A 24,801-nucleotide genomic window follows, 5' to 3' on the forward strand; every position below is an offset into this window, starting at 1 on the left:
CCCCATAGCCTCCCTCCCTTCCCTTCTCTTTCTCTCTCCCTCTTCCTCTAGTCTAGTTTTAGTTATAGATGACATAACACCTGTGATCTACATTACCTGAGTGCAAATAAAGTAGCTATCAGCAAAGTCAGTTCTAGTAATAAAAAATAAATGTGAGTATTAGAGCAACAAAGAGTGTTCGTTTTTTTTTATTATATATATATATATTTTTTTACATATTCACATTCTACCCATATCTTGATGTTCTAATCCTCTGAAGACTATCTCACACACACACACACACACACACACACACACACACACACACACACACACACACACACACACACACACACACACACACACACACACACACACACAAACCATACTAACACACCATAGTTAGAGTTGAAACAATGTCCGCAGTGGAGAAGGTCAAAAGCTTCAAGTTCCTCGGCATGCACATCACTGACAAACTGAAATGGTCCACTCACAAAGACAGTGTGGGGAAGAAGGCTCAACAGTGCCTTTTCAACCTCAGGAGGTTGACCCTCACAAACTTCTACAGATGCACTATTGAGAGCATCCTATTGGGCTGTATAACCGCCTGGTACAACAATTGCTCCATCCGCAACAGCAGGGCTCTCCAGAAGGTTGCGCGGTCAGCTCAATGCATCATTGGGAGCACACTGCCTGCCCTACAGGACATCTACAGCACCCGGTGTCACAGGAATGCCAAGAAGATCATCAAGGACCTCAGCCACCCGAGCCATGGCCTGTTCAAACAGCTACCATCTAGAGCAAGGAGACAGTACAGCTGCATCAAAGCTGGGACAGAGAGACAGCTTCTATCTCCAGGCCATCAGACTGTTAAATAGTCACAACTAGCCGGCCTCCGTCAAGTACCCTGCCCATAACTTAGTAAACTGTTACTAGCCGACTACCACCTGGTACTCTACCCATTAGAGACTTCTGCCCTGTGAACATAGTCATTGAACACAGGTCACTTTAATAATGTTTACATAACTGTTTTACCCACTTCATATGTATATACTGTATTCTAGTCAAGGCTCATCCTATGTAACTACTGCTGTACTGCTGTACACACATATACTGTCCATACTGTCTACACACCATTAAATACATTTACAGTTGAAGTCTGAAGTTTACATACACCTTAGCCAAATACATTTAAACTCAGTTTCACAATTTCTGACATTCAATCCTAGTAAAAATTCCCTGTCTTAGGTCAGTTAGGATCACCACTTTATTTTAAGAATGTGAAATGTCTTAATAATAGTAGAGAGGGTGATTTATTTCAGCTTTTATTTCTTTCATCACATTCCCAGTGGGTCAGAAGTTTACATACACTTAATTAGTATTTGGTAGTATTGCCTTTCAATTGTTTAACTTGTGTCAAACATTTCGGGTAGCCTTCCACAAGCTTCCCACAATAAGTTGGGTCAATTTTGGCCCATTCCACCTGACAGAGCTGGTGTAACTAAGTCAGGTTTGTAGGCCTCCTTGCTCGCACACACTTTTTCAGTTCTGCCCACAAATGTTCTATAGCATTGAGGTCAGGGCTTTGTGATGGCCACTCCAATACCTTGACTTTGTTGTCCTTAAGCCATTATGACACAACTTTGGAAGTATGCTTGGGGTCATTGTCCATTTGGAAGACCCATTTGCGACCAAGCTTTACCTTCCTGACTGATGTCTTGAGATGTTGCATCAATATATCCACATAATTATCCTGCCCCATGATGCCATCTATTTTGTGAAGGGCACCAGTCCCTCCTGCAGCAAAGCACCCCCACAACATGATGCTGCCACCCCCATGATGCACGGTTGGGATGGTGTTCTTCGCCTTGCAAGCTTCCGCATTTTTCCTCCAAACATAATGATGGTCATCATGGCCAAACGGTTCTATTTTTGTTTCATCAGATCAGAGGACATTTCTCCAAAAAGTACGATCTTTCTCCCCATGTACAGTGGCAAACTGTAGTTTTTATGGAGGTTTTGGAGCAGTGGCTTCTTCCTTGCTGAGCGGCCTTTCAGGTTATGTCGATATAGGACTTATTTTACTGTGGATATAGATACGTTGGTACCTGTTTCCTCAGCATCTTCACAAGGTCCTTTGCTGTTGTTCTGGGATTGATTTGCACTTTTCGCACCAAAGTACGTTCACCTCTAGGAGACAGAACGCATCTCCTTCCTGAGTGGTATGACGGCTGCGTGGTCCCATGGGGTTTATACTTGCGTACTACTGTTTGTACAGATGAACATGGTACCTTCACGCATTTGGAAATTGCTCCCAAGGATGAACCAGACTTGTGGAGGTCTACACTTTTTTTTCTGAGGTCTTGGCTGATTTCTTTTGATTTTCCCATGATGTCAAGCAAAGAGGCACTGGGTTTTAAGGTAGGCCTTGAAATACATCCACAGGTACGCCTCTAATTGACTCAAATGATGTCAATTAGCCTATCAGAAGCTTCTAAAGCCATGACATCATTTTCTGGAATTTTCCAACCTGTTTAAAGGCCCAGTCAATTTAGTGTATGTAAACTTCTGACCCACTGGAATTGTGATTATCAGTGAAATAATCTGTCTGTGAACAATTGTTGGTCAAATTACTTACTTGTGGAGTGGTTGAAAAACAAGTTTTAATGACTCCAACCTAAATGTATGTAAAGTTCAGACTGTATATTTCGGACTCTGACATTGCTCATTCTGATATTTCTTAATTTCTTAATGACATTTTTGGGGGATTTGTGTGTATTGTTTTGTATTGTTAGGTATTACTGCACTGTTGGAGCTAGGAATATAAGTATTACTGCACTGTTGGAGCTAGGAATATAAGTATTACTGTACTGTTGGAGCTAGGAATATAAGTATTACTGCACTGTTGGAGCTAGGAATATAAGTATTACTGTACTGTTGGAGCTAGGAATATAAGTATTACTGCACTGTTGGAGCTAGGAATATAAGTATTACTGTACTGTTGGAGCTAGGAATATAAGTATTACTGCACTGTTGGAGCTAGGAATATAAGTATTACTGCACTGTTGGAGCTAGGAATATAAGTATTACTGTACTGTTGGAGCTAGGAATATAAGTATTACTGCACTGTTGGAGCTAGGAATATAAGTATTACTGCACTGTTGGGAATATAAGTATTACTGCACTGTTGGAGCTAGGAATATAAGTATTACTGCACTGTTGGGAATATAAGTATTACTGCACTGTTGGAGCTAGGAATATAAGTATTACTGCACTGTTGGAGCTAGGAATGTAAGTATTACTGCACTGTTGGGAATATAAGTATTACTGCACTGTTGGGAATATAAGTATTACTGCACTGTTGGAGCTAGGAATATAAGTATTACTGCACTGTTGGGAATATAAGTATTACTGCACTGTTGGAGCTAGGAATATAAGTATTACCGCACTGTTGGAGGTAGGAATATAAGTATTACTGCACTGTTGGGAATATAAGTATTTTGCTGCACCTGTGATGCCATCTGCAAAATATGTGTATGTGGCCAATAACATTTGATTTGATGAGCCTTTAGCCTCCACATTGTAGGAATCCTGATTCTCTGTCTGCTCAAAGCTACTACAGTGGTATGCTACTACAGTGGTACTACAGTGGTACTACAGTGGTATGCTACTACAGTGGTATGCTACTACAGTGGTACTACAGTGGTACTACAGTGGTATGCTACTACAGTGGTGTGCTACTACAGTGGTATGCTACTACAGTGGTACTACAGTGGTATGCTACTACAATGGTACTACAGTGGTACTACAGTGGTATGCTACTACAGTGGTATGCTACTACAGTGGTATGCTACTACAGTGGTACTACAGTGGTACTACAGTGGTACTACAGTTGTATGCTACTACAGTGGTACTACAGTGGTATGCTACTACAGTGGTACTACAGTGGTATGCTACTACAGTGGTACTACAGTGGTATGCTACTACAGTGATACTACAGTGGTATGCTACTACAGTGGTACTACAGTGGTATGCTACTACAGTGGTATGCTACTACAGTGGTACTACAGTGGTACTACAGTTGTATGCTACTACAGTGGTACTACAGTGGTATGCTACTACAGTGGTACTACAGTGGTATGCTACTACAGTGGTACTACAGTGGTATGCTACTACAGTGATACTACAGTGGTATGCTACTACAGTGGTATGCTACTACAGTGGTACTACAGTGGTATGCTACTACAGTGGTACTACAGTGGTATGCTACTACAGTGGTATGCTACTACAGTGGTACTACAGTGGTATGCTACTACAGTGGTACTACAGTGGTATGCCTCTACAGTGGTATGCTACTACAGTGGTATGCTACTACAGTGGTACTACAGTGGTACTACAGTGGTATGCTACTACAGTGGTATGCTACTACAGTGGTACTACAGTGGTATGCTACTACAGTGGTACTACAGTGGTATGCTGCTACAGTGATACTACAGTGGTATGCTGCTACAGTGGTACTACAGTGGTACTACAGTGGTATGCTACTACAGTGGTATGCTACTACAGTGGTACTACAGCGGCATGCTACTACAATGGTATGCTGCTACAGTGGTACTACAGTGGTACTACAGTGGTATGCTAATACAGTGGAATGCTAGTGCAGTAGTATGTAGTAGCACTTCTACAGTGGTATGCTACTACAGTGCTACTACAGTGGTATGCTTCTACAGTGCTTCTACAGTGGTACTAAAGTGGTATGCTACTACAGTGAGTGTCTTCTGCTCTCTGGTGGTGAGATAGACAATGTTTCAATCCTCTGATAGTTAACATGGACTCAGGATTATGACATCATCATACAGAACAGGTCAACTTCCTGCTTGGAGAAATCAACAACAGAATTCACATCTGGTCAGACTGCCCCTAGTGGTGATTTCCAATGTAGGCAAGCTCCAAGACCCTCATATGCCCGTACCCCTCCTGCAGCATGCACTACCTCGGTATTGACAAACACTAAAGGCATCCGGTGGCACCTTAATTGGGGAGGACAGGCTCATAGTAATGGCTGTAAAGGAATTGATGGTATGGTATCGAACACATCAAATACATGGTTTCCACGTGTTTGATACCATTCCATTCCCTACATTTCAGCCATTATTATGAGCCTTCCTCCCCTCAGCAGCCTCCTGTGACACACACACACTAACACAAACCCACCTACCCACACATACATCCTGTTATCTGATGAGTAGATCCAGGATGAGTATCCGGAATGAGACTCATCGCCGGGTACCCGGTGTTAGCAGTAACCGTGGTAACTGGCCTGGTGTTAACAGTAACCATGGTGACAGACCCTTGGGGAGAGCAGGACAAAGAGACGGGCCAGACAGAGGTGGGATTCCACCTCAGCTATGCCTGAAACTAGAGAGACCACCGCTCTAACTCTCTTTCTCTTTTTCACCTCCCCCTCTCTCTCCTCTTGTCTGTCTGTCTGTCTGTCTGTCTGTCTGTCTGTCTGTCTGTCTGTCTGTCTGTCTGTCTGTCTGTCTGTATGTCTGTATGTATGTCTCTGTCTGTTTCTTTCTCTGTTTTTGTTTCTTAATTTGTTTGTCAGTTTATTTTTCTTCCTCTCTCTGTTTCTCTCTCTCTCGCACTCTCTCCATCTCTTTCTCCCTCCCTCTCTCTCTTTGCTCAGCGAATCTCCACCACACACCTGAGAGACAGAAACACACATTTTCAAATCAAAGTAATTCCTATAAATTTGTTTTCACAAACTGTGTAGGGCTACACTGTAAAAAAAAAAAACAAGCACAAATCTAGTTGTTTCAACTAATTATTACTTGGGAATCTTAACTCCAAAAGGCTGTGAAACTGGTGACAAACATAAATAGTGCTTTTAACACAATGTTTTCAACTTACATATTTGGCAAACAGTACATGATTACATTGTGCATGTTAATTTATACAGTAGTTATTATTCAACATGTCCTCACCTGGGATTTAAACTCACAATCTCTTGGTTCATGACATTCCGATCTGCTTGCTTTGCCACCATGTCTGGCTCACTTATCTGTTTATCTGACTATTCTCTCATCACTGCTTTGAAGTGTTTGTTTTGTTTGCTGTATAGCTGTCGAAGAGAGGTGTTGCAAACTACCTTGTTTAAATGGTACTCCATCATCACTAGGATAACTACACTTGTTTTTCTTGAATGTACTTTTAACAGAGCTGAGATTTACTTTGAAGTGCAAAGTGTAGCAATACAGGTGAAATCATTTATTGACACAGGCATGGTAGCTTAGCAGGAAGATTGGAATGCTGTGAACTAAGAGGTTGTGAATTCAAATCCCAGGTGAGAAAATGTTGAACATTAATTACTGTATAAATAAACATGTACAATATAATAAAGTATGTCAAATATGTAGAGTACCAGTCAAAAGTTTGGACACACCTACACATTCAAGGGTTTTTCTTATTTTTTACTATTTTCGACATTGTAGAATAATAGTGAAGACATCAACACTATAAAATAATACATATGGAATCATGTAGTAACCAAAAAAAGTGTTAAACAAATCCAAATATATTTGATATTTTAGATTCTTCAAAGTAGCTACCCTTTGCCTTGATGACAGCTTTGCACACTCTTGGCATTCTCTACCAGCTTCTTGAAGGAGTTCCCATATATGCTGAGCACTTGTTGGCTGCTTTTCCTTCACTAAGCGGTCCAACTCATCCCAAACAATCTCAATTGGTTTGAGGTTGGGTGATTGTTGAGGCCAGATCATCTGATGCAACACTCCATCACTCTCCTTCTTGGTCAAATAGCCCTTACACAGCCTGGAGGTGGGTTGGGTCATTGTCCTGTTGAAAATCAAATGATAGTCCCACTAAGCTCAAACCAGATGGAATGGCGTATCGCTGCAGAATGCTGTAGAAGCCATGCTGGTTAAGTGTGCCTTGAATTCTAAATAGATCACTGACAGTGTCACCAGTAAAGCACGGCCACACCATCATACGTCGTCCTTCATGCTTCACGGTGGGAACCACAGTAATGCCCATTGCACGTGGTTCTTGGCCCAGCACCTTGTGTTGGGGACAATAAAAGACCACTCTAAATTGTAAAGTTTTGTCACACAACACAATGCCACAGATGTCTCAAGTGTTGAGGAAGCATGCAATTGGCATGCTGATGGCAGGAATGTTCACCAGAGCTGTTGCCAGAAAATTAAATGTTAATTTCTCTACCATAAGCCACCTCCAACATCCTGTTTAGAGAATTTAGCAGTACGTCCAACTGGCCTCACAAAACAAATATATTTATAAAGCACTTTTTACATCAGCAGATGTCACAAATGGCTTATATAGAAACACAGACTAAAACCCCAAACAGCAAAAAATACAGATGTAGAAGCACGGACCAACTGCAGACCATGTGTAACCACACCAGTGCAGGACCTCCACATCCGGCTTCTTCACCTATGGGATCGTCTCAGACCAGCAACCCGGACAGCTGATGAAACTGTGGGTTTGCACAACCAAAGAATTTCTGCACAAACTGTCAGAAACCGTCTCAGGGAAGCTCATCTGCGTGCTTGTCGTCCTCACCAGGGTCTTGACCTGACAGCAGTTCTGACTTCAGTGGACAAATGCTCACCTTCGATGGCCACTGGCACGCTGGAGAAGTGTGATCTTCACGGATGAATCCCGGTTTCAACTGTACCGGGCAGATGGCAAATGTTGGCGTTGTGTGGGTGAGCAGTTTGCTGATGTCAACATTGTGAACAGAGTGCCCCATGGTGGCAGTGGGGTTATGGTATGGGCAGGCATAAGCTACGGACAATGAACACAATTGCGTTTTATCGATGGCAATTTTAATGCAGAGAGATACTGTGATGAGATCCTGAGGTCCATTGTCATTCCATTCATCCGCCGCCATCATCCACGCCCCTTTTAAATGCTATTTTGTGACCAGCGGATGGATGCATGTATGTATTCCCAGTCATGTTAAATCCATAGATTCGGGCCTAATGATTGTATTTCTATTGACTGATTTCTTTATATGAACTGTAACTCAGTCAAATCTTTTAAATTGTTGCATTTTGCATGTATAGCTCCACAGCCTTTTTTTAGGTAAGATGCCCAAATAATAATTTCTAGTTGAAAGAACATGAGACAATTTGAGCAAACACATCGTTTTAAGTTGAGTACATTTTTGCCTACGTTTTGGCATCCAGTAAGGACATCTGGTCATGTGGATGGTGGTCATAAACCTTCCACCTCCACGCAACTCCTCTATTGGGTTTAGGAAGGGGGAGTATGGAGGCAGGAACAGAACTGACATCCTGGGATGTGCAGCATACGAGTCTGTGACTGCAGCAGAGTGGTGGAATGCCACATTATCCCACACAACAACGAAGGTAGGGGAGTTTCTTGCCCCTCTCTCCTCCGCTGGCACAAGTCGATTATTCAGGTCATCCAGTCAATAAATGAGCCTCTCTGTATTGTAGGGGCCAATGAGTGGTTTGTTTAACAGCAAACCATCATTGGACAGTACTGCACACATTGTGATGTTAGCTCCTCTCTGGCCTGGAACATCCACGGTTGCTCTCTGTCCAATCACATTGTGATGTTAGCTCCTCTCTGGCCTGGGACATCCACGGTTGCTCTCTGTCCAATCACATTGTGATGTTAGCTCCTCTCTGGCCTGGGACATCCACGGTTGCTCTCTGTCCAATCACATTGTGATGTTAGCTCCTCTCTGGCCTGGGACATCCACAGTTGCTCTCTGTCCAATCACATTTCTTCCCCTGCGGCGTGTTTTTGCCAGGTTGAATCCAGCTTTATCAACAAATATGAATGTATGTGTAGTTTACCTGGCTTCCATCTCCATTACTCTAAAATACAGTAAATCCACAGTTTCACAGTACTTTACATTATGCATAGTTGTGTATGTACCCTGTTTGGTTATTGAACAGTGCCATCCGTTTTGTTACTAAAGCTTAAACCTTATACCACCCACCACTGCGACCTGTATGCTCTAGTCGGCTGGCCCTCGCTACATGTTCGTCGCAAGACCCACTGGCTCCAGGTTATCCACAAGTCTATGCTAGGTAAAGCTCTGCCTTATCTCAGTTCACTGGTCACGATGGCAACACCCACCCGTAGCACGCGCTCCAGCAGGTGTATCTCACTGATCATCCCTAAAGCCAAAACCTCATTTGGCCGCCTTTCCTTCCAGTTCTCTGCTGCCTGCGACTGGAACGAATTGCAAAAATCTCTGAAGTTGTAGACTTTTATCTCCCTCACCAACTTTAAACATCTGCTATCTGAGCAGCTAACCGATCGCTGCAGCTGTACATAGTCCATCGGTATATAGCCCACCCAATCTACCTACCTCATCCCCACCTACCTATACTTCCGGCGCCGACAGAGATGGCCGCCTCGCTTCGCGTTCCTAGGAAACTATGCAGTTTTTTGTTTTTTTACGTGTTATTTCTTACATTAGTACCCCAGGTCATCTTAGGTTTCATTACATACAGTCGAGAAGAACTACTGAATATAAGATCAGCATCAAGATCATCATCAACTCACCATCAGTACGACCAAGAATATGTTTTTCGCGACGCGGATCCTGTGTTCTGCCTTACAAACAGGACAACGGAGTGGATCCTATGCAGCGACCCAAAAAAACGACTCCGAAAGAGAGGGAAACGAGGCGGTCTTCTGGTCAGACTCCGGAGACGGGCACAGCGCGCACCACTCCCTAGCATTCTTCTTGCCAATGTCCAGTCTCTTGACAACAAGGTTGATGAAATCCGAGCAAGGGTAGCATTCCAGAGGGACATCAGAGACTGTAACGTTCTTTGCTTCACGGAAACGTGGCTTACTGGAGAGACGCTATCCGAAGCGGTGCAGCCAACAGGTTTCTCCACGCATCGCGCAGACAGGAAAAAACATCTTTCTGGTAAAAAGAGGGGCGGGGGCGTATGCCTTATGACTAACGTGACATGGTGCGATGAAAGAAACATACAGGAACTCAAATCCTTCTGTTCACCTGATTTAGAATTCCTCACAATCAAATGTAGACCGCATTATCTACCAAGAGAATTCTCTTCGATTATAATCACAGCCGTATATATCCCCCCCCAAGCAGACACATCGATGGCTCTGAACGAACTTTATTTAACTCTCTGCAAACTGGAAACAATTTATCCGGAGGCTGCATTCATTGTAGCTGGGGATTTTAACAAGGCTAATCTGAAAACAAGACTCCCCAAATTTTATCAGCATATCGATTGCGCAACCAGGGGAGGAAAGACCTTGGACCATTGTTACTCTAACTTCCGCGACGCATATAAGGCCCTGCCCCGCCCCCCTTTCGGAAAAGCTGACCACGACTCCATTTTGTTGATCCCTGCCTACAGACAGAAACTAAAACAAGAGGCTCCCACGCTGAGGTCTGTCCAACGCTGGTCCGACCAAGCTGACTCCACACTCCAAGACTGCTTCCATCACGTGGACTGGGAGATGTTTCGTATTGCGTCAGATAATAACATTGACGAATACGCTGATTCGGTGTGCGAGTTCATTAGAACGTGCGTTGAAGATGTCGTTCCCATAGCAACGATTAAAACATTCCCTAACCAGAAACCGTGGATTGATGGCAGCATTCGTGTGAAACTGAAAGCGCGAACCACTGCTTTTAATCAGGGCAAGGTGTCTGGTAACATGACCGAATACAAACAGTGCAGCTATTCCCTCCGCAAGGCTATCAAACAAGCTAAGCGCCAGTACAGAGACAAAGTAGAATCTCAATTCAACGGCTCAGACACAAGAGGCATGTGGCAGGGTCTACAGTCAATCACGGACTACAGGAAGAAACCCAGCCCAGTCACGGACCAGGATGTCTTGCTCCCAGGCAGACTAAATAACTTTTTTGCCCGCTTTGAGGACAATACAGTGCCACTGACACGGCCTGCAACGAAAACATGCGGTCTCTCCTTCACTGCAGCCGAGGTGAGTAAGACATTTAAACGTGTTAACCCTCGCAAGGCTGCAGGCCCAGATGGCATCCCCAGCCGCGCCCTCAGAGCATGCGCAGACCAGCTGGCCGGTGTGTTTACGGACATATTCAATCAATCCCTATACCAGTCTGCTGTTCCCACATGCTTCAAGAGGGCCACCATTGTTCCTGTTCCCAAGAAAGCTAAGGTAACTGAGCTAAATGACTACCGCCCCGTAGCACTCACATCCGTCATCATGAAGTGCTTTGAGAGACTAGTCAAGGACCATATCACCTCCACCCTACCTGACACCCTAGACCCACTCCAATTTGCTTACCGCCCAAATAGGTCCACAGACGATGCAATCTCAACCACACTGCACACTGCCCTAACCCATCTGGACAAGAGGAATACCTATGTGAGAATGCTGTTCATCGACTACAGCTCGGCATTCAACACCTTAGTACCCTCCAAGCTCGTCATCAAGCTCGAGACCCTGGGTCTCGACCCCGCCCTGTGCAACTGGGTACTGGACTTCCTGACGGGCCGCCCCCAGGTGGTGAGGGTAGGCAACAACATCTCCTCCCCGCTGATCCTCAACACTGGGGCCCCACAAGGTTGCGTTCTGAGCCCTCTCCTGTACTCCCTGTTCACCCACGACTGCGTGGCCACGCACGCCTCCAACTCAATCATCAAGTTTGCGGACGACAGAACAGTGGTAGGCTTGATTACCAACAACGATGAGACGGCCTACAGGGAGGAGGTGAGGGCCCTCGGAGTGTGGTGTCAGGAAAACAACCTCACACTCAACGTCAACAAAACTAAGGAGATGATTGTGGACTTCAGGAAACAGCAGAGGGAACACCCCCCTATCCACATCGATGGAACAGTAGTGGAGAGGGTAGCAAGTTTTAAGTTCCTCGGCATACACATCACAGACAAACTGAATTGGTCCACTCACACAGACAGCATCGTGAAGAAGGCGCAGCAGCGCCTCTTCAACCTCAGGAGGCTGAAGAAATTCGGCTTGTCACCAAAAGCACTCACAAACTTCTACAGATGCACAATCGAGAGCATCCTGGCGGGCTGTATCACCGCCTGGTATGGCAACTGCACCGCCCTCAACCGTAAGGCTCTCCAGAGGGTAGTGAGGTCTGCACAACGCATCACCGGGGGCAAACTACCTGCCCTCCAGGACACCTACACCACCCGATGTCACAGGAAGGCCATAAAGATCATCAAGGACATCAACCACCCGAGCCACTGCCTGTTCACCCCGCTATCATCCAGAAGGCGAGGTCAGTACAGGTGCATCAAAGCTGGGACCGAGAGACTGAAAAACAGCTTCTATCTCAAGGCCATCAGACTGTTAAACAGCCACCACTAACACTGAGTGGCTGCTGCCAACACACTGACACTGACTCAACTCCAGCCACTTTAATAATGGGAATTGATGGGAAATGATGTAAATATATCACTAGCCACTTTAAACAATGCTACCTTATATAAATGTTACTTACCCTACATTATTCATCTCATATGCATACGTATATACTGTACTCTATATCATCGACGGTATCCTTATGTAATACATGTATCACTAGCCACTTTATACTATACTATGCCACTTTGTTTACATACTCATCTCATTTGTACATACTGTACCCGATACCATCTACTGTATCTTGCCTATGCTGCTCTGTACCATCACTCATTCATATATCCTTATGTACATATTCTTTATCCCCTTACACTGTGTACAAGACAGTAGTTTTGGAATTGTTAGTTAGATTACTTGTTATTACTGCATTCTCGGAACTAGAAGCACAAGCATTTCGCTACACTCGCATTAACATCTGCTAACCATGTGTATGTGACAAATAAAATTTGATTTGATTTACTGTTTTAATTTTATTTACTTTTCTGCTCTTTTGCACACCAGTATATCTACCTGCACATGTTCATCTGATCATATATCACCAAATCAATCACCAAATTGTAATTATTCGCTCCTATGGCCTATTTATTGCCTACCTCCTCATGCCTTGTCTGTTCACACTGCTATGCTTTATCTTGGCCATGTCGCAGTTGCAAATGAGAACTTGTTCTCAACTAGCCTACCTGGTTAAGTAAAGGTGAAATAAAAAATAAAACAGACATCTTACCTAGACATATTGATACCGGAGTTCTTCACACGTTCACCGTTTCTCTCAAAGGGTGCAGTGTACAACTGCTTCATCCTTATTTGATGTTTCTCTAAGACTCTGGCAATGGTTGTTGTGCTGACCATATTCACATTCCCAAAAGTGATATTATCTGCCAGCACTCTGTCCCGTATCTCCCGCAGTTATAATGCATTGTTGCCAATTACCATGTCAACAATGGCAATTTCCTGTGCATCTGATAATATTCTGCCTCTCCCTCCCGTGGGAGACAACCTTTGGATCCTACTGAAACACACAAACCAATCAATATATTTCAAAATGTCAGTACATGTAAAAATGTGACCATACTGTATTGTACTGTAATATGTAGTTAAATTATCATTGAAGGATGCACATCTCACCTGTTGTTTTGCCCGAAAATTTGTACTATTGATGCAACTGTTGAACGCTGCAGATTTGGTTGCACCCTGAAACCGGCCTCTCTCAAAGAGAGAACATGGTTTACAATGGTCAGTAATTGTGTCCCTTATCTCAGAGACCACTGCTCTTCGTCTTCGTCTCCTTTGTCCTCCACACATTCACACTCTCCCCGCCACTCTTCTTCCCCCACCAACCTGTCTTCCTTGATCCATGTTACCAAAATAAATCATTCCGAAGCTGTCCTCTTTTGTCTGTTTGGTAAGGAGACTAAAAACAGGACTTGGGTAGGCTTTCAGCTGAAATTGCAATCAGCTGTGTTTGGAATGATTTGTTTTTTTAAATCGCTTGGACCCATTTTGTAATACTTAATTCACTTTTCAAAACTCTTCACACAGTTCTCCTAACCAACTTTCAGCTTGGCACAGCAGTTCATTTCACCTCCAAAATGCACTAAAACTACCAAAACACTTCATACATGTCTCAAATCAACTCATTCTTCCAGAACACTAGCAAAGGTTGTCACCCAACAAGCACACTTTGTCACTCATAAAACAATGACCTAAAAAACACTAACAACAGGTAGCATTACACAATGTTTTATTTTGTCAAATGTTTTTACAAAACAAGAATGACACCTCTCTACTGTTTAGAATTGACTGCAGTATATGTTACAGGAATGAATCAGACATGATGCAATATGCTTCAACATGTTTTATGTCATTTTTGGCATTGAGTGATTCCAAAATACAAGAATTTGTATGCACACCATCTACCGATACAGATACAGTAGCAATGCTAGTCAACCCTGTCTTCTGCATTTGGACACAGGTTCTCATCCACATCACATCTTATGCCATCTTGGGCAATACACCTAGGAACTAATCTATTGGCCTGGTCCATCCCTGGCAATCTTCTGCAGATATGTCTAGGCATACAGCATTCATTACGTCCAGGAGGGACATTTGATCATGTGGATGGTGGTCATAAACCTTCCACCTCCATGAGGAAAACACTTCCTATGGGGTCGAGGAATGGAGAGTAAGGTGGGAGGAAAATATTTCCTCTATGGGGTTGAGGAATGGAGAGTAAGGTGGGAGGAAAACACTTCCTCTATGGGGTTGAGGAATGGAGAGTAAGGTGGGAGGAAAACACTTCCTCTATGGGGTCGAGGAATGGAGAGTAAGGTGGGAGGAAAACACTTCCTCTATGGGGTCGAGGAATGGAGAGTAAGGTGGGAGGAAAACACTTCCTCTATGGGGTTGAGGAATGGAGAGTAAGGTGGGAGGAAAACACTTCCTCTATGGGGTCGAGGAATGGAGAGTAAGGTGGGAGGAAAACACTTCCTCTATGGGGTTGAGGAATGGAGAGTAAGGTGGGAGGAAAATATTTCCTCTATGAGGTTGAGGAATGGAGAGTAAGGAGGGAGGAAAACACTTCCTCTATGGGGTCGAGGAATGGAGAGTAAGGTGGGAGGAAAACACTTCCTCTATGGGTCGAGGAATGGAGAGTAAGGTGGGAGGAAAACACTTCCTCTATGGGGTCGAGGAATGGAGAGTAAGGTGGGAGGAAAACACTTCCTCTATGGGGTCGAGGAATGGAGAGTAAGGTGGGAGGAAAACACTTCCTCTATGGGGTCGAGGAATGGAGAGTAAGGTGGGAGGAAAACACTTCCTGTATGGGGTCGAGGAATGGAGAGTAAGGTGGGAGGAAAATACTTCCTCTATGGGGTCGAGGAATGGAGAGTAAGGTGGGAGGAAAACACTTCCTCTATGGGGTCGAGGAATGGAGAGTAAGGTGGGAGGAAAACACTTCCTCTATGGGGTCGAGGAATGGAGAGTAAGGTGGGAGGAAAACACTTCCTCTATGGGGTCGAGGAATGGAGAGTAAGGTGGGAAGAAAAGTGACACCATCCTGGGATGGGCTGTAAACCACTCTGTGACTGTATAGGAGTGGTGAAATGCCACATTGTCCCATACAATTACAAACATTAGCCGATTTTGCCTCACTGCAACCCTTTCCTCACCTGGCACAACCCTTCCATAGAGGTCATCCAGGAATGAAATGAGACGCTCGGTGTTGTGTGGCCCAATTAGCATTGTGATGTTGTCACCCCTCTGGCCCGGGACATCCACTGTGGCTCTTTTCCCAATCACATTCCTTCCTCACCGCCGTGTTTTGGCCAAGTTAAAACCAGCGTCATCCACAAAGATGAATATGTGGGGTGTTTGCCTGGCTTCAATCTCCATGACTCTCTCAAATAAATCCACAAGGCAACATAACAGTGAGGCTATTACGGTAGTTTACATTATACCTAAAAACATGCCATTGTGTGCCTCTGCCCTGTTTGGTTTTGTTCAAAACCAGTATTTTATAGTCATCTTACCTGGACATATTGGTTCCTGATTTGCTTAACCCGTTCAGAGTTCCTCTCAAAGGGGACAGTGTACAGCTGCTTCATCCTGACTTGATGTTGTTTCAGGACTACATTGTGAATATTTCCATATGCAATACTGTCTGTCAACACTCTGTCCCGAATCTCTGTGAGTTTTATGCCATTGTTTCTGATGACCATATCAACGATTGCAGTTTCCTGCACAGCAGTGAAAATCCTACTTCTCCCGCCTGTGGGAGGTAACCGTTGGGTCCTAAGCAGAAATGCAAAAACAATTACACACAAGTGGGTTTGGAGGCTTTGCTCAAATTACTTCTGTAATGTGCAGTACAGTCAGATGTCTTTGCAGAATGCACATCTAACCAGTTTTTTGGCCGGAAATTTCTCACAATAGATGCCACTGTTGAGCGTTGCAGATTTGGCTGCACTCTCAGACCAGCATCACTCATTGACAGATCATTAATTATTACATTATCAATTAGAGTAGCCCTAATCTCATCTGAGACTACAGCTCTTGATCTTCCTCTCGGTCTTCTTCCACCATGCATACATACTCCTCTCCCTCTCCCAGCCACTCTTCTTCCTCTGTCAGCCACTTCTCTATCTCTTTCTGGGTCCATGTTTACATTACAGTACAGCATTATTCCTAAGATGTCCCCTTTGGTATAGATGGTAATGAAATTGAAAGACTAACACCTGGGTAGGTGTTCAGCTACAATGGGAATCTGCTGTGGTTGGTCTAATTGTTTTGATAGTATTTCATTTTTTAGATTTGGAATATATTTCAATACGGTATTACTGTAAAAATGTAGCAAATTGGGCCTCCCGGGTGGCCCAGTGGTTAAGGGCGCTGTACTGCAGCGCCAGCTGTGCCATCAGAGTCCCTGGGTTCGCGCCCAGGCTCTGTCGTAACCGGCCGCGACCGGGAGGTCCGTGGGGCGACGCACAATTGGCCTAGCGTCGCCCATTGGCCTGTAGGTACATAGAGTTTTGGTGGTGGTTGTGTCTGAGTGAGAAAATAATTCATGAAATTTGAAAGATGTTGTCATTGGCATTTTGTGCCAAAGCAATGAAAATGGATCCACAGTTTAGCCCACATAGACTGCTGTAGTGCTCACTGTGTGAAGAGTTTTGAAAAAGTGAAATGAGCCCTATCGATTTCATTCTGTTTTGAATGTGTTTTTAACAGTTTTGGAAACAGTGTGTTAGCATCTGAAAACGTGCTGGAAATATATTGTTTTGCAGGTGGTGGAGTATGAATGAGAAAAGGGTTCATGGATTTCGTAGAATGTGGTCATTGAATGCATTTTGTGTGAAAGCAATGAAAAATGATTCACAGTTTGTTCCACATACACTTCTGTTTCGCTGACTGTGTGAAGTGTTTTGACAATGTGACTTCAGTTTTGACCAATGCATGTTAGCAATTGAAAAAAAACTGTAATATTTTTTTTTTTTTTTTTAAAGCTGCTGAAAATCCAGTGTTTCTATTTCAAACGGTTTTGTTATATTTCAGTCTTCTGTGATGTATATAAAGTATAATATTGGGATGCAAACTCAAAATATAATACATATCTGACATGGTATAGTTGTCTTCTTTTGTTTAACCCCATAACCATGTGTGTGAAGTGTATACACTCAGTGTGACCCTGATTTAGCCCAATGCAGGGAAAGGGATATATTAAAAAGTGTAGTAGATTGGTAATGAAGTACTGAAGTTGCCCTGCACAAAGCCAAGGGGAAAGTTGTTTTTGTTGTCAATCGCATAGCCTACTGTGTGTGTGTGTGTCTGTGATTGTGTGTGTGTGATTATGTGTGTGTGATTGTGTGTGTGTCTGTGATTGTGTGTGTGTGATTATGTGTGTGTGATTGTGTGTGTGTCTGTGATTGTGTGTGTGTGATTATGTGTGTGTGATTGTGTGTGTGTCTGTGATTGTGTGTGTGTGATTGTGTGTGTGTGTATGTATGTATGTGTGTGTGTGTGTGTGTGTGTGATTGTGTGTGTGTGTGTGTTTGTCGTGTGTGCGTGTGTGTGTCATGTGTGCGTGTGTGTGTGTTGTGTGTGTGTGTGGGGGGGAAAGGCACCGGGGCTGTTTGGAAACGGGCTCGAGCTGTGCCAGAGCGGTGACGCATCTCTCCCGTTATTCCGGCAATGATCACCTGGACTCACCTTGTTATTGTTACCGTCCCGGTTTGGCGGCAGTGTTGCTGTTATGTACGCTAACATCCCATTCGACGCACAGGTTTCGGTTGTCCCTGCCCGCCTTCCCTTTCTTATAACTTTCGAGAGAGCGTTTTAAATTGCACAACTGGACTCCTCCCACGCGCACCCGTAGCAACCCTGGTGTTCCTCCCATGTTCTGGTCAAAGCGGCTCAACGCGCGAATCCAGTCAACTACTGTAGCCCTATCCCTCATCTCTCTTCCAAAAACGGAAAAGGAAGACGATATTACATTGAAATAATGACCACCGCTGCCGGTAAAGAAATATCCAACTGAAACTCCGAATGATTGTGCTGTGAACAGGTAGGCTATGAAGCCCGTGTGGAAACAACGGTTCGGATGCGGTTACGCGGCGCCAGGCACGAGATGGAGAGCGGCATGTCAGTCAAGAGGTGAAAACACTCAATCTTCATGCTTTAAAAGTAAAAAGTATAATTTCTCTCAAATATATATATTTATTGCTTAGTCTTTTTCTTATTTTTAGTCTTTATTTATTATTTCTTATGTATTTTAGAAAAATATATAGATTATTTTTATGTAAAAAAAAGTCGCAAATTGTGAGGAATGAAGAATGAGCAAAATACAGATACAACTGTATCTTGTATTCTGGTCGCCGTTGTGGCTTCATCTGTGCATAAACCTCAGCACTTTGGCCTTGTTCTTATTGTTGTGTTAGAGTTATTTTTACCAGGTGTTTGTTTATAGGAGGTTAGGATCTGCTTCAGTGAAAAGCTGACAGAACAAGTGTTTTGTAGCTTGGTGGGAGATGGTGAATTTTTGGGATAGCCTTGTTAAAGGGGTAAAATAGGTTCATGGCACATACTGGATGGGGTGTGCGTCAGGGAGGGATTCCATACCTCCTCTCCAACTCCATGGACAACACAGGTGTGTGTGTGTGTCTGAAAGTGAAACATCTTCAACTTTGACACTGTGTCTAATGCTTAATTAATCATGCAGCTCCAGGAAAGAACTAGGCCACGCTTTTGTTGTTGTGGCTTGTGTGTGTGTGTGTGTGTGTGTGTGTGTGTGTGTGTGTGTGTGTGTGTGTGTGTGTGTGTAAACAAATCCGGCTGATCAGATTTGAGTCTTTTCCATGGACTGCATGAGATTCTTTGAGCGCCCCGCTCTCCTGCCTAAATTATTAACGCTTCCTTAAGACACACAAACACACACACACACATACACGATGAGGACCACGCATCATGTTACCTCCTTGTTTATCTAAGGAAAAGCAATAACCCAGTTAACCTATACAGACAGTTGATGATGACAAATTTAGAAAGTGGAAAGAAATCGTCTCAACTAACTTATCTAACTAACCCGTTGATTCTTTCATCTCTCTCTCAACCCTACACTCTTTACCCCCTTTTCCGGCATCCTCTCTTTCTCACCCCTTTCACCTTTCCCCACATCTTTCATTTCTCTCTCTCCCTGCCTCCCCACCATCCTCTCTTCCCCCATCTCTCTCAGATTCCTCCCTCTCTAAACGTATGGGGGGTATTCCTCACCCTCAGGCCTGGCCCTCTCTCCCCCTCCCCCACCTTGACCCCCTCCCTCCAGCCACTAGGACACATCTCCCTAGTCCTTTTCCAGTCTTCCACACTCGTCATGCTGAGCAGAGTGCCGAGCGACCACGCTTGGTTACTGTGGTCCGACCATGCGGTCACAGCACCCTCAGGAAGGTAACGGTCCAGAATGAAATGATTAATGATTACAAAGAAGTAACCAACCCTCTTTCTGGAGAGCTACTGGATCTGCAGGATTTTGTCCCATTCCTGCACTAACACACATGATTCATAACGGAAGAAGTTGGCTTCAATTACATTTTATTCAATTATAATGATATGGTTGGCTTGGCTCCCACATGTTCAGTTCTTCCTGGTTTCTTGATGACATCATCTTTATGCCTGGTCAGGTGACATTGCTGTTGAATCGTAGGAGCGTGGTCTCGTACGAGCAGCTTCTATTGGACGTCTCCGAGGCGCTGGGGTTCCCTCGCTGGCACAGGGCCAGAGTCACACGCCTCTACACACCACACGCACGAGAGGTAACCACACACACGCACGCCCGCGCGCGCACGCACGCATACACACACACACACACACACACACACACACACACACACACACACACACACACACACACACACACACACACACACACACACACACAACAACACACCTCTAATTCCAGGTGTTTGTGTCTAACCCTCCAGGTGCGAGGTGTGTGTGATTTCTTCCGTGGCGAAGCAGCGTTCCTGGCATTGGGAAAGTCTCGTCCAGAGCTCCGGAGTGTCGAGGAGGCCCTGGAGGAGCTGTTTCCACAACATTCCTGTTACCGCAACGACGCACTCCAGGCCTGGGAGAGGAGGTTACAACCTTCACCTGATAAAGCTGCCAAGGCCGACAGCGGATACAGCGAGGGGACAGACATACACACACACCCTGACAAGGATACACACACAAGCCTCGACACGAACACACAGACATACAGTGTTACATACACACAGGGATGCAACCTGGACACACACACACATACGCACCAAGACACACTGACACAACCCAATACACACCCCAAAACACTGACACACCACAATACACACCCAAACAGGCACTCCACACACAAAAACAAACACCCAACTAGACAGCCCATACACCCTATTCACACACACCTCGACACGGATGCGCACACACATAGACACCCTAACACGCATTCTAACCAACACTCCACACACCCCTCTCACCCCCCCAATCACCTTCAGAGGGTTAAAGTGAAAGTTGCAGCCAGAGAGATTCTCTCCTCACCGATAGGTCCCCCCACCCAGGAGGAGGAGCCCCCTCCTCCACTCTGCAGGAACTGTAAGCCTTCTGAAGGACCCAATCCGAGAGCAGGGAGGGCTCCACTTCCTCCCGTAACCAGGAAGCAAACAGGAAACGGACCAAACAACCAGGAAGTAGAGAAACATCACGTCGGTCCCACCCCACTCCACACTGGACCAATCTGCAGGCTTGATGAGGAGTCCCTCAGCCAATCAGAACCTTCATCCTCAGAGTCTAAACAGGAAGAGGCGAGGACTAAACAGGAAGTGATATTTGACCTCCCATCTGATGGTAGTGATGTCACCCTGTCAGACATTGAGCGTTGCTATGACATTGGCCGCATGGTCGGAGACGGGAACTTTGCTGTTGTGCACGAGTGTCATCGGCGCAACAATGGGGAAGCCTTCGCTGTGAAGATTGTGGAGCACTCAAAGCTCATTGGCCGAGAGCACATGATGCAGAATGAGCTGAGCCTTCTGGGTAGCCTGTCACACCCCCGCGTGGTTCGCCTCTTCACACACCACCACACACACACACACTCCTATCTCGTCATGGAGATGGTTGCCGGGGGCGACCTGTTTGAGGCAATCGCGGTCCGTGGGAAGTTTCCAGAAGAGGAGGCAGGGCTGATGGTGTGTGATGTCAGCGAGGCTCTGAGATACATCCACAGCAAGACCATAGTACATAGAGATCTGAAACCTGAAAACCTACTGGTGAGGGAGAGGGTATGTGTGTGTGTCTGTGTGTCTGTGCAGGTGCGTGTGTGTGTGTGTGAATACAAGCATTCCAAGCATCTCTCTCTGTAACCCACTCTCTCCCTGCTGCTCTCTCCCCCCCTCTCTCTCCCTGCCCCTCCCTCTCTCTTCTAGGTGGAATGCAGTAGTGATGGCGTCAGTAGGTTGAAGCTGGGTGATTTTGGTCTGGCCATGGTTGTAACAGAACCCATCTTCACTGTGTGTGGAACTCCCACCTATGTCGCCCCGGAAATCCTCTCAGAGACAGGTGACCATGTCTATCACTTTATTTCTACCTTTATCTATCACTCTACAGTAGCTGTGCCTGTGTTGTGACAATTGCGATGTTTGCTCTATAACCTATTAATTCATATGCCTTGCCACCGTGATATATAGGCCTAAGACTGAGACAATATGAAGACACAGTGGCAGAATAAATTCAACCACACCTCTGTTTTATCACAAAACCGGAGAGCAACCTCTGCCTGGTGAAGTCCACAACCCCACCATTTTGCATGTAACACACAGTAACATGACCTACAGCATGGTCAAACAAGTTAATTGAGTACGTTAACATGCACACTAATAATTCGATATTAAATTGATTATGGCAAAAGGCAGAGTATGGCATTAGTCATGTAAACACCTTACTCTGCTTATCTTAATCAGCGTAAGGTCATAATCGAAGTAAGCATGTACCAATTAAAACACCTGGTTTTGTGTGAAACCTTTTGAATTATTAGGACACGTAAACAGCTTAATCGGCATCCCAGTGGTGTATTTGATCTGCACATTTCCCAGCAAAGGGTAGCGCAAGTTTCCCTAAAATGGACGAGTGAAGTGAGTTTGGAAAAACTGAAAGTATGCATCTTATAAATAGCTTTCACATACAAACTTTATATATCCGGACTAAGAATCGAATAGTCTTCGCAAAAATAACATGGTCATTGTGGTAGAATGTTTATTTTGATTGGCGATTTTCTGCATTTATCAAAAATCCCATCAGTAGCCTGATTTCAGATGTGTCCATGTAAACAGGAATATTAGAGAAATCGTTATTCTTGCAAAGTATGTAAACGTTTTAAACAAACTATTATATTAACCTATCCACAATAATCGTACTATTGTGTGCATGTAACTTTGCTCAATGTTTCCAACATTTTCAGACCACTAAACAACTAATGATTTAGAACCACAGAGAGTTACCGCAACTCGCAAAGAAAACTCCACTATTCCAGCACCATTTCAACTTCAACATTTCAACATCATCAAATCACCTCTACTTAGTTGAATACAGTGACAACTAAAAGATACCAAAAACAATGTAGTCCAACCAACGTAAACTAAATATGATGTGACCGTCCATGGTATTGATTTGTGTGTGTGTGTGCAATTAGAAAAACATGTCGACTCACCCTACTTGTATAGAAACACCAATGACATCCTCCTCTCTTTCATGTTGCCGAAACGGTCTATGACTGTCACACAGTACACTCTGTTAGTTTTTGTTATCCTAGGCTACCTGGCTAAAATGCTTGCTCGCTAGCCTAACTTCCTTTCATGGGCAACGATGCGCCAGGCCAGCTAGTTAACATTAGCCTTCTACATATATCTACATATTGAACTTCCATCCTCTCAGGCCAGGGGCACAATGTATGAATTAATGGTTGGATCAGAATGAAGTAAAACCACAAATCTAAATCCCTATCTTCTTCCATGGCTAGTTTAGGAAAGGGACGATTTTAGCTAGCTAGCCACCAGAAGACAATGAGATGCAACAATTCAATTTTTTTCTCTGAATGACGTTCTGCTTTTGATGTGATGTGATTGGAGTGAAGCCAAATCCAAACTGGCTTCCCTTGACACTTTGTTTTGGTGCACCAGGACCATTCACAGTTGAGCTCACTCAGTTTAGCTCAACACCGATTGGCTGTTATTTATTTATTTATTTTTTAATCAAAGGAGGCCAAACGCTCTCTGGCTTCCCTTCCATTCAATGCTAGGGGTGGCAACAATGTCATACTCCTTCTGACCAGACAGTATCAGATAGATGGGCTTTGGCTACACAAACTGAGACAGAGGGGCGCTGTTTCGCTCGCTCAGATACTTCCTCCGGTGAGATATGTTCAGCCTCTTGTGAATTGAAGAAAAATGATGAAACACAGACAGGCGAAAGATGAACTGTTTTATATGGATGGATTTTCTCTTTTTTTTGTACATTTTTGGGGAAGCCTGGCTTCCCTTAGCATCCATGAATACACGCCACTGTCACTCTATCAATCACTTACCTCTACCTCTGTCTCTCTCTCTCCTCCCTCCACAGGGTATGGTCTGCCAGTAGACCTGTGGGCATTGGGAGTGATACTGTACGTCCTTCTCTGTGGGTTCCCTCCGTTCCGGAGCAGAGACCGAGACCAAGGGGAGCTGTTCCAGATGATCAGAGAGGCTCACCTCACCTTCCTGTCACCTTACTGGGATGACATCTCAGACGGTGAGACACACACATGGTTATAGACATAAGCAGGCACATACACACATGCTTGTACAAACACACATACACATGCACGCGCACGTGAGCGCACACACACACACACACACACACACACACACACACACACACACTTGTAGACATACATGTATACACACACATGCTCACACATATTGTACCCTGTGTGTGTGTGTGTGTGTGTGTGTGTGTGTGCGTAGGAGCGCGAGGCCTGGTGAGAGCCTTGCTGCAGGTGGATCCAACAGAAAGACTGACGGCAGCTCAGACTCTTATGCACCCCTGGATTCAGACCACTACTGACCAGTACAGACCAACACAGACCACTACTGACCAGCACAGACCAACACAAATCAGTACTGACCAGTACAGAACAACACAGATCAGTACTGACCAGTACAGACCAACACAGATCAGTACTGACCAGTACAGACCAACCCAGACCACTACTGACCAGTACAGACCAACACAGACCACTACTGACCAGTACAGACCAACACAGATCAGTACTGACCAGCAGAGCCCAGCACAGCCGAGCAAAGGCAAACACAGACATGAACCGATCAG

At 44.6% G+C, this 24,801-nt stretch overlaps 1 protein-coding gene across 1 annotated transcript in view; it reads left to right on the plus strand.

Moving 5' to 3' along the window:
- Positions 1-19,996: 19,996 nt before the first annotated feature.
- dclk3 (doublecortin-like kinase 3) overlaps positions 19,997-24,801 on the plus strand; it is a 6,271-nt gene continuing 1,466 nt past the window's right edge. The window contains exons 1-5 of the mRNA XM_036953152.1: positions 19,997-20,225; positions 20,394-21,710; positions 21,867-21,999; positions 24,055-24,222; positions 24,438-24,801. The exon at positions 24,438-24,801 is cut by the window's right edge and continues 1,466 nt beyond it. Of these exons, the coding sequence (XP_036809047.1) occupies positions 20,043-20,225; positions 20,394-21,710; positions 21,867-21,999; positions 24,055-24,222; positions 24,438-24,801 (2,165 nt within the window). The 5' untranslated portion in view covers positions 19,997-20,042. The remainder of the gene's footprint in view (positions 20,226-20,393; positions 21,711-21,866; positions 22,000-24,054; positions 24,223-24,437) is intronic.

Source organism: Oncorhynchus mykiss, chromosome 18 (genome assembly GCF_013265735.2).
Source record: "Oncorhynchus mykiss isolate Arlee chromosome 18, USDA_OmykA_1.1, whole genome shotgun sequence".
NCBI classification, from domain to species: Eukaryota; Metazoa; Chordata; class Actinopteri; order Salmoniformes; family Salmonidae; genus Oncorhynchus; species Oncorhynchus mykiss.